This window comes from Gossypium arboreum, chromosome 10, assembly GCF_025698485.1.
Source record: "Gossypium arboreum isolate Shixiya-1 chromosome 10, ASM2569848v2, whole genome shotgun sequence".
Taxonomy (NCBI): Eukaryota; Viridiplantae; Streptophyta; class Magnoliopsida; order Malvales; family Malvaceae; genus Gossypium; species Gossypium arboreum.
Window position 1 is genome coordinate 118,713,085 of NC_069079.1, and position 15,035 is coordinate 118,728,119.

Sequence of the window (15,035 nt, forward strand, 5' to 3'; positions counted from 1 at the left end):
AGTTGCATGTGTGAATTGTTTCATGTTCTAATTAGAATGTTAGAATATATGTGATAGTATGACCATATTAAAGTTAGGAATTGGTTGTTTTAAAGATCTTGTTATGATTTATATGTATGAAATTTGGTGTATGTAGGTTAAAGTTAAGAATAGGTGAGAAAAGAGGCCATAAAATAACCTATTTTCTTCCACACAGACAGAGACATGGGCATGTGTCTCAACCGTGTGTGACACACGGCCTAGCACATGGGCATGTGGTATGGCCCTGTGTCGCCTGCATATTAAAATTGAGAAACAGAATGCCCAGATTTTTGCACACAGCCTAGCACACGGGGGTGTGGCTTGGTTGTGTGACCCCTGCACCTTCCACACGGCCTAGGACACAGGCATGTGGCTTGGCTGTGGGACCTAAGTCAGAGAGTTACACGGGTATAAACATGGGTCGGGACCTGGCCGTGTACCTTACATTAAATGCCCACACAGCCTAAGACACGGGCATGTCTCCAATTGTTCTAGTGACGGACAAAGGTTATGGGTGTTACACAATTAGAGTGCAATTACTAAAATATATTTCATTCACTCTAGCTTGAAGATTTCAAGTTTACAATTGTTTATTTTAAAAAGACTTGTTTATGTGTTTATAAATGAATTAGGGAGAGCACATTTTTTTATCTTTTGAGGAACTTGTATTGAGTGCAAATTGATTGCAAACAATTTGTTTTCATGTTCAGTTTATAATTAAAGTTTTAAGGAGAAAGCTTTTGCAAATTGAGAATAAATTACAACCTGTACTATTGATTAACAATACATTACTCTTTAGGTAAAGCCAAAGTAAGAAAGAAATTCGAATAATGTAACTGATTTTTGTATCTATCTTTACTATTTTACTCTACTAATTGTTACTATAGTTGTAACTTAAGTTACAATTGATAATCAACCCAACATTAACACAAACCTAGGCCATAAAAAACCCGGACATGACCTACGTATGATTTGTGGAGACTTTAGAAGACTATAGACTTGATGATATCATGCATGACATTAACACAATGCTAAAAAAACAATCAAAATAGTTGATAAGGCCTTGGCTTAATGACATGATTAAGGCTATAAGAATTTGGAGTTCTTAGAATTTAGGGTTTTTAAGTTTAAGCCTCATTTTATTTAAATGATATGTGAGTTCTTAATCTATATTTTATTATGATTTAAGTTTCACCATCCACTTGTAACTTAAAAATAAATAATAATTTCATATAAATAAAATAGGAATGGATGACCCATTTTATTTGGTTATTAAAATAATAAAATTTTATTTTATTTTTATATGATTCTAAATTGAATTTAAGTTATTTTTGAAGAAGGTAGACACTCGATCAATGGCGACAATTCAAGTTCAAATCGGTCGAGGAAGAATATGTGGAGCCCAAGTGTCCATCTTTTAACTTTGTATATAATAAAATTTGAAAAAATAATAAAAAATTTATACACATTAATTTTTTTTACAAATAAAAAGGTGAAATAATAAATCTATTTTTCAAAAAAATAAGTTGGCCCAAAGTTGGGATACCTTCTTTGAACTGAAATAATTTAGTTGGGCTTGAAGCCTTGCAATAAAAATTCTTCAACAGGTTTAGTTGGACCGGGCCGAATATTTTAGGCAAGTACATAGAGGAACATATTTAAGGGGGAAAGAGAAAAAAAAAGGCCGGTTTATATTCGAAGTTCAGGCAGTTTAAGCTAAGGGGGAAAAAGAAAAACCAGTTCTTCAGCTTCGAACAAAAAGGAAAAACAGAGGTTTGTCCGTTGGGTGGTAGGGGGCTAACCCCACAATCTGAAATTTGAAAATTTTCGCTAAATAATTGAAGATCTGCTGTGCGAATTGATAAATACTAGACAGTGATGACGGAGGTGGCGACGGCGTCGGCTGCAGCGACGGGGATAGCCATGGCGACCGAGAAGGCGGCAAAAGAACTGAGTCCCGAAGAAGAGAGGGTTTTAATTAGAGACATTGCCCTTACTGCTGAAGCTAACACCAAAGAAGGCGATTCTTTTTTCCTCATCACTCAAAAGTTAATATCCTTTAGTTTTTTTTTTCCCTCGAATTTCTTCTTATGACTTCATTTTTAAGCTATTTTTACTATTTTCTTAACTTTCTCTCTCTCTCTCTTATTTTTTATTTTTGAAAAATAGATGGTGGCAACACTGGATTGATTATGTGAACCAGGACCAGCAGCCTAACAACAGCAACAACAATGAAGGAAGCTCTTCTTTGTCAGGGAACTCAGATTCAAATGGTGTGGGTATTTCAAAAAGGCCTTCTGGAATTGATAATTCTGATTTAATATCTGATGGGCCGGCGGAGGACGCGAACTCTGATGATGGTGTGGAGATTCATGATACTTTATTAGAAGGCCGTGACTATGTTTTGCTCCCTCAACAAGTTTGGAACCTACTTTTTTCATGGTTAGTTGGATAATTTGGACTATTTTGGGTTCTGTTAAGAATTATTTGCATGTAGAAAACTTATTGGTAAGTTTCTGTTGGCAAGTTGTATCAAGTTAAGAATGGAATGATACCATATTGAAATCCTTGTTAACTATTAAATTTCATGTTCCAAGTATTTAGACAGGCCCGTGGAGGTTTCAACCTCAATTGTAGGTATAGATAATGATAACATTTTTGTGAATTAAAATCGACATTGAGCTAGACAAGCTCCCTGGAATTGTGTTAAGTATATGAATCTGTTTGTGGAGTTCTTAAGCTCTAATGCTTTACAAGATAATGATCATTTTATGGATTCATATCAGCTTCAGCACTAAGCTAAGCAAATTTCTCTATGTTGGATGCCCTGGTTTTAGCAACTAAGGTGAAGCGTCAATTACCAAAAAGGTTCATTTATGCACTGGTTTTGCCCCAAGTTTGTTGTTATAGATACCAAAGACAGCTTTGGATGGTTGTCTTGGCTCTTGAGGAGTAACTGTAGCCATAATTTTCATAAAACATCATTCTTTGATGCTAAAATGTTGTGTTTTCATTTATACATTTTTATTATGAGGCACCTATGCATAAGAAAACTTTGAACTTTTCATCATTTTTGGAGTTCCAATATATTCTTTCGTACATGAGAAATTGTTAGTATACCTAGCTATACAGAGGTTCTGAACCTATGACTTAACTTCATAACCAAGGTTCAAGTTGATTAATGCATTTGTTAGACAAATTTATACATTCCTGTGTCCACTTATTCTTGTCATTTTCTATTTTCTTGTTGTCAACCAAGCAGAAACTTTTCTGGAACCCTTGATTAATTGTATGTTTTAGGTGTGTTTATTTGTGTGGATAGGTAAATGTTTTGGTACGTGGTTAAGGATTAAGCGGATACATGCAATACACCAAAATCCTCTCAACCATCATTCTTTCCATTCATCTGAATTTGGACAACTTGGATATCACAAAATGATCTGTCATTGAAACTTTTGGATTGCATATACTATTACTGTATAGTATATTTATATAGGACATAATTGTGGAAATAAATCTAAATTTCACTGTCCTTGGTATTGCTATATATATATGTATTCTAATTTATGAAAGTTGTACTGTACATTTTCTTATGTATTGAGTAATCAATTAAGCACATATGTTTTCAGGTATGGTGGTGGTCCAGCATTGTCACGAAAAGTAATTAATTCAGGTCTTTCTCAGACAGAGTTTGCTGTGGAGGTTTATCCACTGCGTTTGCAGCTTCTTGTGACACCGAAAGGCGATCGCTCTACTATAAGAATAAGTAAGAAGGTAAAATTTGAAACTTTGTTTATTTATGTCAGCTGTGCTGCTCTCGTTGTACTTTTTTATAGTAACTAATTTCTGAAGATTGAATTATCTTGGACAGGAAACCATAGGTGAGCTTCACCGAAGAGCCTGTGAGATTTTTCATCTCAACTTGGAGCAAGTAATTTCAGATGCAAGATTATTTCCTTTTCTGTTATTTGTTTTCCTCAAATTTCTCTTTTCATTTCAAGTTATTTACTGTTTCTGTTTCCTTATATTTTCAGGTTTGTATTTGGGACTATTACGGTCATCGGAAGCATGCTTTGATGAATGACATGGATAAAACTCTTGATGATGCCAACATACAGATGGATCAGGATGTGGGTCCTTTTTGTTGCAACACTTATTATGATTAGTGTGTCTGTTATAAAGAAACCAGTTCAGCGTCTGAAATTGGATCCTGCATCTGATGCTTCTGCCCATTGTACAACTGCAAAATGGATAGAAGTTTGAGTAAAAAAGTTTCATACATTTTATTAATATGTTACTTGATTAAGATTTCTGTCAACTATGCTAAAAGCAATGAGAAATTATTTCAAAATCAATGATTCTCCTGCATATTACCATCCTTTAATATGAAGGGTTTGCTGTTTGTGTCCTTTCCTGCTGTGGTGTTTGTCTACAGCCTAAGGTGGATAGCCTCTTTGATATGTTTTCTTGGTGACCACAGCATAATAACTATTATCTACTTCATATATGCGTGTCCACATGCCACCCTTTTGGTTATCATCTATTTCCTTCGGCAATATCTGTCTCAGTGACGTACAAAATTATGTGTGTATTTTATTTATTAAAAAAAGCGCCTTTTAACTTGACTGGTAAAAACATTTTCTTCTCTTTATATCCATGCACAAATCATATGTATGCTCACATTTCTTAGGGACATGAATAGCAGATACATATTGGATAGAGCTGAGAAAAAAAAAAAACATATTGGAAGTACAGAAATGGATGTGCATTTAGGGATTTTTCTTGTTTTAGCATTAGTTATCAATCAAATTTTGTTCTAACCTATTATTTTCTTGTCATCAATTTAAACAGATTCTGGTCGAGGTTCTTAACAATGTTAATGATACTTTAGTAACCGATGGTACAAGTATTACAGACAATGGATTTGCAGATAAGGAAGCCACTTCTGTTCTTCTAGAGCCGTCTAAATCAAGCTTATCAATTGCAGGAGGTCTGTCTGCGAACAAGATTGCATCCAAAGGCTATAGTGCAGAGCAATTGCAAAATCAAACCTTGGGTTGTCCTAATAAAGAATCGGATAACCATTTTGGGAACAGTGGTGTTAGTACTAGGGGCACTTTTGGTGGTTTAACTGGGCTGTTAAATCTTGGGAATACTTGCTTCATGAATAGTGCAATACAGTGCCTTGTTCATACACCAGAGTTTGCTAGATACTTTCGAGAAGACTATCATCAGGAGATAAATTGGCAAAACCCTTTGGGCATGGTTGTAAGTTTCTAACCCTCAAAAATAGATGTGGTTTTGAACTATCCTTTCATAGTCATGATTCCTTGGAGAAGTTCTCATTTGTGAATAGTGTAATACAGTGTTTTCCCCCTTCCTTTAATCTTTTTTTTTTTTGTGCATTATTAGGTCTAGTCGTACTTGCTTGTGTAAAAGGTATATGCATCAAGCAAATTTTATATGTGGATCTTCACTTTGAAGCACACTGCTAGCTTCTAACTAAAACTTAACATGTCAAGAATTGGTGTTTTAAAATAACTACGTTTTCTTTGTTCTTGTTACTTGTATGGATGAGACAAGAGAACATTCTTGCGGAAAGAACTTGTTGGTGCCATACATATTTGATGACGAGTTTAGATGTAATCATCTACATAGATTCTGCATGATCTATGGTTAATATAGTTAAATGCACACGTACTCTTTTCAGAGCTTCTATGCACATTATTAGATTGTGAGCATGTAGAGCCAAGTGCATTGTCTAGATCATAGATGTTTTTGAGTATGACACTTGTGTGTCAATGCCATAACCTATCTATAGCCCATTATTAGTAGGTATATAGCATGCATATTTTGGTTAATGTTTGTAGGTTGCTGTAACCCAATTTTCTAGCTAACATTTTTCTTATGAGGACTGTGCTTGTTCTAGATTGGATCCAATTCAGTCAAGGGCATAAGTTACAAGAATGTGTAAAAAGAGTTTGTGCTTAAGAAAGCAAGGCTCTAATTTCTAAAATGGAAAAAGAAAAGGATGTAAACACACAGATAGATACTAGTTCAAGATGTTTATATGTGTTTGTACTTGTTATATCTAATACATTTAAAATCAAATGGCCATTGAATTTTCTACTGTATAATGTATTATAAAGGTCAAGGATTATCCTAAGTCATTATTGGTCTCTAGCTCTCCTTCAATTTGCATAACCTCTATATGGGTATTCTTTAGTGTCCTTTTTGTAGTTTGATTGTGAAGTTCTTGGAACCACTCTTTGTTTGCTATTGAGGGGTTCTTTCTCCTTTTGAAATGGGTAGTCCCTGAAATCTAGGGCATGCTCCTCTCTAAGGATCGCGTCGCTTCTACTGATTATTTGAGCTTACCATGCTTTTTTCCTTGTGGTTTATTCTAAAGTGGTTATTGCAGGTCGTTATGATCACTTTGTGCTGAAATGAACATGACACATATCTCTAACCTAACTGCTAAAAACATTTTGTCCCGTATACTGACTACAGAGATAGTATGTAGTAGCTATTTGAAGTGTAATGTTCTAAGATTAAATATGATCGAATGCCTGCTTTATGAACTCGTTATGGGCCCCAAAATAAGGTTGACTGTATTATTTTATGGAATTGTCCTTTTGTATTATTCCTCTCTTTATCACACACGATAGAAAATAATTATTTAGTTAGAATTTCGGAATATAGGTGCATTCTCATTTTGCTGATATGTCTCAACTTTGATGTTAGTGGGCTATTTGTTATTTGAATCTTGTGCATTTTTTTGAGAGTTGAGCTCGGTTGTATAACTAATATGTTAAGCTGATCTCTTCTTGTGTAGGGTGAACTTGCTCTAGCATTTGGTGAGTTGCTAAGAAAGCTGTGGGCACCTGGTCGAACTCCAGTTGCCCCTCGGCCCTTTAAAGCAAAGCTTGCCCGCTTTGCCCCACAATTTAGTGGATACAATCAACATGACTCTCAGGTTTGTAATTAATATTAAAGTCTTGCTATTCCTTGCTTTGCATATAGTTCTACAGGCTTATTCATTTAAAATTATTTTTCCCCAGGAGCTTTTAGCATTTCTGCTTGATGGTCTTCATGAAGATCTGAATCGTGTCAAACACAAACCTTATGTAAACTCTAGAGATGCAGATGGCCGCCCAGATGAAGAAGTTGCTGATGAGTATTGGGCAAATCATATTGCTCGTAATGATTCGATAATTGTTGATGTGTGCCAGGTAAGAACATGTCTTCTACATTTCAATGTTGTTACGCCTAACAGTTGTGGTGGTGTCTTGCATGTGAATGGTAAATCTCATAACATGGATGTTTATCTGGAGATTTAAGACTGCACTTTCTTTAGTATTTAACGTAGCTTTGTCCTCGAAGAGGATATATGATGATGCAAGATATAATTTGTTTTGATGATGTTTTGAACTCTACTTTTAATCTCTGTTGAGAATGTTTCGTTGTAAAGTTTTTGATGCACTTAACTCATTGGATACCAAGTTTCATTAACTTAGAAGAATTGGAGATTTGCCCCAATGATGACCAATTTACTTCAAGAATTTTAAAATGAAACATGTGAATAGTTTATGTTAGTGAGCCTTATTATTTCTCTAAAAGTTTTAGAATAACTTTATCATTTCTTGATAGATGTAAGAGTTAAGGACCTTCCAATACCCCCCACCCACATGACCCAATCAACAACAACAAGAAATGGGAAGAATTTCTTTTTTGTGATTGTGTACTTTCAAAGTGCTGAAGTTTAGTTCTTGCATGCTGTTTCCTAAGCTTTGAAGAAATGGAATTATAAAACCATACCTTCTAGAATTGCTTTTTCTTGAATGCTTAACTATCTGTTCCTTTTATGCCATTATGCCAATTAAAAAATTGTCTATCCTTTTTCTTGTTTTTTTCTTTGTCTGGTATCAAATTATTTAGTAGTTTATATGGTTCATGACTTCATTTATAGGATATATAATTTCCATAGGCCTGGTGAAGTGTAACTTTGAAATCATTTAGAAGAACTCTTATCAAGGTTGCACTTATTGGAAGTATTCTGATTTCAAATTTATCCATGTAATGTTTTACATGCATTTCAAAGTTGTGATAATAAAGAATGGTGCAAATTACAAAAATATACATGAGTTGATGCCCAATAGCTGGGTGATTAGGGTGTGAGGTCTGTTTTTAGGGCAACTTGACGGCAAAGCAGGTAGAGAAATTCCCTGAATAATTACGGTTTAAATTGATTTGAAGCTAAGTACAGAAATCTAGGATCTAGATAGCCACTTAGGTTGCCTTTGGATGTTTCATTCTTAAGAATGATCTCATTTCCAATTAGGACTTCAAAATTTTAAAATGCAATTACCTGGTTTGACTTAAAGAATAGGAAAAATAGTAGATGTTACATTGGGTAAGAGTGTTATTTTTTCAACATGTCTTAGGGTGCCTTTGGATTCACCGCACCCTCAGTGAAGTAGAGTTTAACACAAACAATTTACTTCAATTTCAAACGCACTGAAATTTTTGTTTGGATGTATGCTTATTTTCTGCTGATCCCTGATTTTTAATTGGAGGGGAAGAGGTCCAGTTGATAACTGAACCTCCGGTGGGACTCTTGAAATTATTGTTTTAAACTTCAATTTATTTTTTTATTTTTTTCTAACTTTGAACCATTTTAATTTCACTTGTCTTTTTAAACATATCATAAATTAATTGTGTTTAATTTTTTCCTCTAGTTAATTTATTTTAAATTCTTTTATTTAAAAGTTTAAGGTTTATTTAAAATAATAAATAGGTTTATGATATAATTAGTTGATTAATAAAAATATTTAAATAAAATATTTTATAATTTAAATTGTTAAAAATATGTAAAAATAATGTAATGATACATCTTTTGAGTCATTTTTTATTCTCATCTCCCAGCCACCGTTGCGTTTGAATTTAAACACATATCCCACTTCAAGTTTTAATCTTACCGTTACAAATAACTAATCTCACAGCCATCGCTGTTTTTAGTCCCACTCCCTACTCAAAGGGAGTCTTAGTATATGAGTTAGCAATTAACTAATTTCAATTGGTAGTAGTTATCATTTGGTGAGGGCTCAAATTTTAAAATTTGAAAAGTACAATGACTAAAAATGACCAAATTAAAGTATAAGGACTAAATCCATCACTTTCGTAAAGTACAAGGACTAATAGAAAATTTAGCCTTTATTTTTTACAGAAGTTTCATTCATCCTTCTAATTTCAAGTTTAAGTTTGTATTAACTATTTTTTATTTTATGTTTAACTATTTTAAGACATGTATTATATAAAAATTTTTCTAGTATTATTACATTAGTAACCAAATGAAGCATAAAGCATTTGAAGTGGATGTTTTAAAGGTCTAAAGTACACGGTTGAAGTATGACCCCATGATGTCAAATTTCCCAAATGCTTCATTCTTCAAGTTAATCAACAAAGGGTTATGGTATTATGGCCAAAAAGAAAGGACTTAGGACTGCAAGAGAAAATAACATATTGCTGTGTTCTAATATCCTGATTACATTTCAAGTCTACGATCTGCTTTCATGATTGATGCTACCTTGTTTGTTCTCTATTAAGTTCTGTAATACCCAATTCTTTACAAGTCACTTTCTCTCCATTTTGTCTGGTGATGTTTCCAGCAAATCTATTTCCTGCTCCCTCTCTCTGTTTCTCTCAAGCATGACCATTCTGTTTAGCTTAATTTTGTGATCGGAAGAGTTTTGCTTTTTGGCTTGACTAAAGCTCAAGTATGGAGGCTAGAGAAAAGGATGCCAATGGAGAGGATGATTTGGTGGTTGTATGATGGGCAGTGGGATGTGAGTCTGCAGTGGTGTGAGTAGTGGCTGCAATGTAGTTTGGTGTTTAGGAATTTTTCTCTATAGCAACCTCTTTTAGATGACCCCGAGATGAGAAAAATAATTAGAAGAAACATACAGGAAATTATTTTCATATCTGTGAGCTGAATTTTGAGTTAGTTAATTTAAATGGATGGTAGATATAACTTCTTAATGAAAGTTGCAGAAATCTAGTAAACAGAAGAAAAAGAAATTCTAGGCTTCATAGTTTTATGTTTTCCTACGATTTACTTTTAGAAGTTTATTGCTTCACACAATTACAAGATCCATAGTGCTGGAAAATCCCCAACTAGAAGTTGTCTCGCAATAGAAATACCATAGTGATGTGGACCCCTAGTGCTAATGGTCTAGTATGAACTTCAGTAGAAAAGACTACAATTTTTATACACGTGGATGCAAATTTATCTTCTAAAAAATCTTAGGGTTTTTTCTTTTTTTATTATTATTTAATTTTCTGATAAAGTAACTTTTAATCAATCATAATTGTGGTTCCGTCTGTTATTGCTTTGTTACTGATTTTATGTTACTGTTTAGCAAGAATGGGTGAATATTATAAAAGCTACGTGAATTAATTTTTAAATCAACTCTATAATTTTTTATCTTAGTCTTATGGTTATCATATGTAAAAAGACTAAGCTGAACTTGTAAAAAATGTTATGTCATATTCATTGTTACTGTCATTATTATGCATCTGATCAATGTCTATTCCATTGTGTAGGGTCAATACAAATCAACACTTGTTTGTCCAGTGTGCAATAAAGTTTCTGTAACATTTGATCCCTTCATGTACCTTTCCTTGCCTCTGCAATTTGCCACTACTCGGTCTATGACAATAACAATTTTTACTTGTGATGGAAGTGCTTTACCATCAACATGCACCATAACTGTTCCGAAGCAGGGGCGTTACAGGGACCTGATCCAAGCAGTTAGCAATGCTTGTTCCTTGAAGCAGACTGAGGAGATTAAGCTTGTTGAGGCATGTTCTGTTAAGCATTCTGATTTCCTGTTCATGGAATTACATGTGTGTTAAAATTTTGCTAAGCTGTGTGAAATTATTTCTTGCAGATACGGAATCATTTGATTCATAGGTTTTTAGATGATTCTTTTGTATCATTGTCCACAATCAAAGATGATGATCATCTTGCTGCATACAAGATTCAAAAGTCAGCAACGGGAAATCTTTTGCTTCAGTTGATACATCGCCGTCAAGAACAGTATGTAATATTTGGCTACCCTCATACTTATCTTTACATAGCAATGTTTGGATGTAAGCATGGCACCAAAAGGTTTACCATTGGCTGCCAGTCGAACTTGAAGTGGTTTTAGTTAGTTATTTTAACTGCTAGATTGGCATCTGAAGCGGTTGACTTCAATGCTATTAAGGTTGTAGTTTTTTTTCCTATTTAAATGGTTTTATAATGCTTGATTATATTTGTTATTTTAACAGTTTAATCTCTCTCTCTCTCTCTATATATATAGAGAGAGAGAGAGAGATAGATAGATAGATTTTAATTCTTGAGTAATTTCATGATGGTAACTGCCATCGCTGCTTTAATATTCTTGCTTCGAAGCTAAGAGAGTTCCTTGGCATTGAGTTGTTTCTAATGCAATACTACATTATTGTTGTATTGTTGTACAGGGAAACTAGCGATGCTCAAAGATGGAAACCTTTTGGAACTCCTCTTATTTCATCTCTCTTGTGTGATGATGTAATTAGAAGTGGTGTTATTCAGACAATTGTTCAGACAATGCTTACACCGCTGCTGAAAGAGGGTATAGAATATTCTGATGATTCAGATCCAAGCACCTCGGGGATGGCAAGGGATCCATCTGATCATGGTTCTGGTGAAGTGGATACTAACTGTGCATCGACTTCTATAAATAAGGTCTTACCAAAACTACCACTTCAGTTGGTCGATGAAAGTAAGACATGTATTGACCTGTCTGCGGGAGACGAGAAAGCTATTAATCTGTCAGCTATGTCACATGTAGTTGTGTATCTTGATTGGACATCAAAGCTTTTGGAGAAGTTCAATATAAATTATCTTGAAAACTTGCCTGAGGTCTTTAAATATGGGCCTATTACCAAGAAAGCTCGTACTGAACCTCTTTCTTTGTATACTTGCCTGGAGGCCTTTTTACGAGAGGAGCCATTGGTGCCAGAAGATATGTGGTTAGTTATTCTCTTTTTCTTGTACTGAAGTGTTTCTTCCCATTGTTTATATACATGAATATTTTGTGAACCATTGGTGTGTTGTGCTTTTTCATAATCCTTTGGTAGGTGCTATTCCTGCCTACAATAAATATGTCAACCATTGGTGTGTTTTCTTTATCCCTACTAATTTGTTTGGATGGGTTCAGGAGTGGCTATAGGCACTAGTTAAATATTATTTAACCATTTTAGGAAAGTCTTTGCAATGTCTGCAAAGCATGAGCCTGGTTTGCCTGTGCCTTGCCCCTTAGCACTAGACTGTAAAGCGCCGCAGACCCTTTTGGGCAAGGCTCATTTGATCATGTGCACACCTGGTAAACCTATGTATGCTTTTTTTAGCAATAACATAAATAAAATCGGCCTGATGAAGTTCTCTTTAATTTCTTTCTATTTTTCACTTTTTTCATTGGACATCACTTTACTAGGAAAAAGGGGATAGCTGATGCTCTATGCTTCTTATTATTTGAGTATTCAACAACAAACATGGACCATAAGGAAATTATTCACTTTGACCAATGAAAAAATTGCATGTTTTGTAGATAAACTGGCCCACGTGTTAGAGTGTATCATATTTGTTAAGCTTGCATGTATATGAAGTTCTAGTTGCCTTGACAACATTGGTCTTTGCACATAATTTATTACTTCCACCAAATTCAAGAAGGGGAAAAAAGTAATTTCTAATTTCTTATCTTAGATATCATCTTACCAGTGCCACGTCATGGGTTAGCATTTTTCTTAAGTTTAAACAATAGAAAAAAAAGTACATAAAGCAAAAACAAAACCTTTGTCCATCCTCAGTCTATCTTTTGAAGACCATCTTTGCTATTTTGGAGCAGCACTTGTGAAGATTAAAGAATGTCCCCTTCAACCAGAAGATAATTGTTGTCTTATTTTGGTTTTAACCTAGTAGTCTGTTGCGATCTCCATAAATTTAGTGGAAGACCTTTGTGAATTTGCAAAAGGAATGGCTAGATACAGTCGAAGCCAGGAATTTTGTGTTAGGGGGGGCAGGATAAAATTATAATTTTTTTTAAGGGGTCAAAGCCAAAAACTTTCTGTTAAAAGGGCTCAAATTGAATTACTAATTTTGGGGTCAAAATACAATGCTCCATTTTAACAAAAGGGGCAGGGCCACTTCTTGCCCACCTTTGGATCCACCATTAACTAGACATTATAGGGAGCAGATGTCTATTATTGTTTTGTGTTTTTATAACTACGTCTTGTTCTCAACTCTGAACGCTTTGGAATGTTTTCAGGTTGCTAGATTCATACTCTCTATTTGGTAACCGTTACACCATAGTTTGAATGGCTCGAGCAAATATTTTCTGTTTGCTTGACAGTTTTAACAGTCTTTAGTGCTAAGTTGTACTTAAGGAAAAACTTGGGGTTCCATTCCTGCAATATTTTGAATTACCAGTGTTATTTGATGTAGGTACTGCCCACAATGCAAGGAACAACGACAAGCGAGTAAAAAACTTGACCTGTGGAGGCTTCCTGAGGTTCTAGTTATTCATCTAAAAAGATTCTCATATAGCCGGTCAATGAAGCATAAAGTAGAAACTTTTGTCAACTTTCCTATTCATGATTTTGACTTAACAAATTATGTAGCTGACAAGAGGAGTTCCTGTTCTCAGCTCTACGAACTCTACGCCTTGACCAACCATTATGGTGGCATGGGCAGTGGCCACTATACCGCGCACATCAAAGTAAGTAAGAAGCATCTATATCCTTACTGAAATGGAAGTGTGCATTATTTACTTTCATTTTCGGGGGCTGGGGACTTGGACAGGGATGTTGCATCCATTTATGACTTTTCAGTCAAGACCATTTATTTTTCTGCTCTTTTGGTCTGGCTCTTAGCTTTCATCAGATTTGAATCCTCTTAATTAGAGTTTAGATTTATATTGAGACACAAATCTATGTTATTTAGACTGAATGTGTCATATAAGATACGTGTCCAGTTCAGGCATATTCAATATTTTCTGGGTTTTTTTTTTCATGTATTGAATTTTTCCTTGTAACCATGTCCAAATGTGCATCAAACATGAATGTCTGATACAGGTAGTTACATAAATTGGCTTCAATCGTTGTTGATGCACATGTATCTCATCATACTATTTTATGGTGATTTTGTTGTTTGCAGCTTCTAGATGAGAATAAGTGGTACAACTTTGATGACAGCCATATATCACCTATAAATGAAGAAGATGTAAAGTCACCTGCTGCATATGTCCTGTTTTATCGAAGGGCAAAGTCCGATACCTCAGGTACCAGTTCTGCAGGGTCTCGTAGAGCTCGGGATAAAACATCTTATAAGTATTGAAGTGAAGGTACATGCCTAAACTATTTGCTGCCATGCATGTAAGTTCATGACTGTAGAGTGCTAAAGCAACAGAGAGTGTTGTGAGCTTGTCTTTGCAAAATATTGATTTAGTGATCTGTTCAATGTGCTGCTTTACTTCAATTGCTAACCTATTACCTGGACAAAAATATTTTGTGTCAAGAGTAATATCAGATTGAAAATGAGACATACTCAGATTCGGCTTAGTCATTGTCAAGTCAAAACTCAAGCTTGAGTAGTGAGTTATTGAGCATCTTAACACCCAGCTCAAGTGGCTTGCCAACCTAATCGAGTATTTTTAATATGTATTTTTACTATTTTTAGTAATGAAAAATCTCAATTCAAATATGAATTCTTGTATTTTTATTTCTGTTATCTTGGTTTACAAGCTATTTTAGAAAAACTTGAAGTATGCTTGGTCAATGTCAAGGCAAAGGTCAAGCTTGAGTAACAAGTTATCGATGGAATATTGAGTATTTTAACACCCAGCTCAAGTGGCAGCCAACCTAATTGAGTCTTTATTATTATTATTATTATTATTATTATTATTTGAAATGATGAAAACTTTTTATTGTAT

At 34.4% G+C, this 15,035-nt stretch overlaps 1 protein-coding gene across 3 annotated transcripts; it reads left to right on the forward strand.

The window, feature by feature from the left end:
- The first annotated feature begins 1,668 nt into the window (after nt 1-1,668).
- LOC108489339 (ubiquitin carboxyl-terminal hydrolase 5) lies at nt 1,669-14,806 on the forward strand. 3 transcript variants are annotated; one of them, XM_053019982.1, is made up of 14 exons: nt 1,669-2,069; nt 2,191-2,463; nt 3,651-3,795; nt 3,893-3,952; nt 4,056-4,151; nt 4,873-5,289; nt 6,857-6,997; nt 7,083-7,253; nt 10,624-10,881; nt 10,971-11,119; nt 11,545-12,078; nt 13,550-13,670; nt 13,752-13,823; nt 14,261-14,806. In XM_053019982.1, the coding sequence occupies exons 1-14, from the start codon at nt 1,900-1,902 to the stop codon at nt 14,438-14,440; spliced, it is 2,787 nt and encodes a 928-aa protein (XP_052875942.1). In that variant the 5' UTR covers nt 1,669-1,899; the 3' UTR covers nt 14,441-14,806. The 3 variants fall into 3 exon arrangements, 2 of the variants coding, with proteins under 2 accessions (XP_052875942.1, XP_017649302.1); XR_008272131.1 differs by having other exon boundaries at nt 1,670-2,069; nt 13,550-13,616; nt 13,726-13,823; nt 14,261-14,399; XM_017793813.2 differs by having other exon boundaries at nt 13,550-13,823.
- Nucleotides 14,807-15,035: the final 229 nt, after the last annotated feature.

Coding starts and splice junctions, on each gene's coding strand:
- LOC108489339 (XM_017793813.2), top strand. CDS start 1,900: ATGACGGAGGTGGCGACGGCGTCGGCTGCAGCGACGGGGATAGCCATG. Junction 4,152..4,872: donor ACATACAGATGGATCAGGAT/GTGGGTCCTTTT, acceptor CAATTTAAACAG/ATTCTGGTCGAGGTTCTTAA. Junction 10,882..10,970: donor AGGAGATTAAGCTTGTTGAG/GCATGTTCTGTT, acceptor TATTTCTTGCAG/ATACGGAATCATTTGATTCA.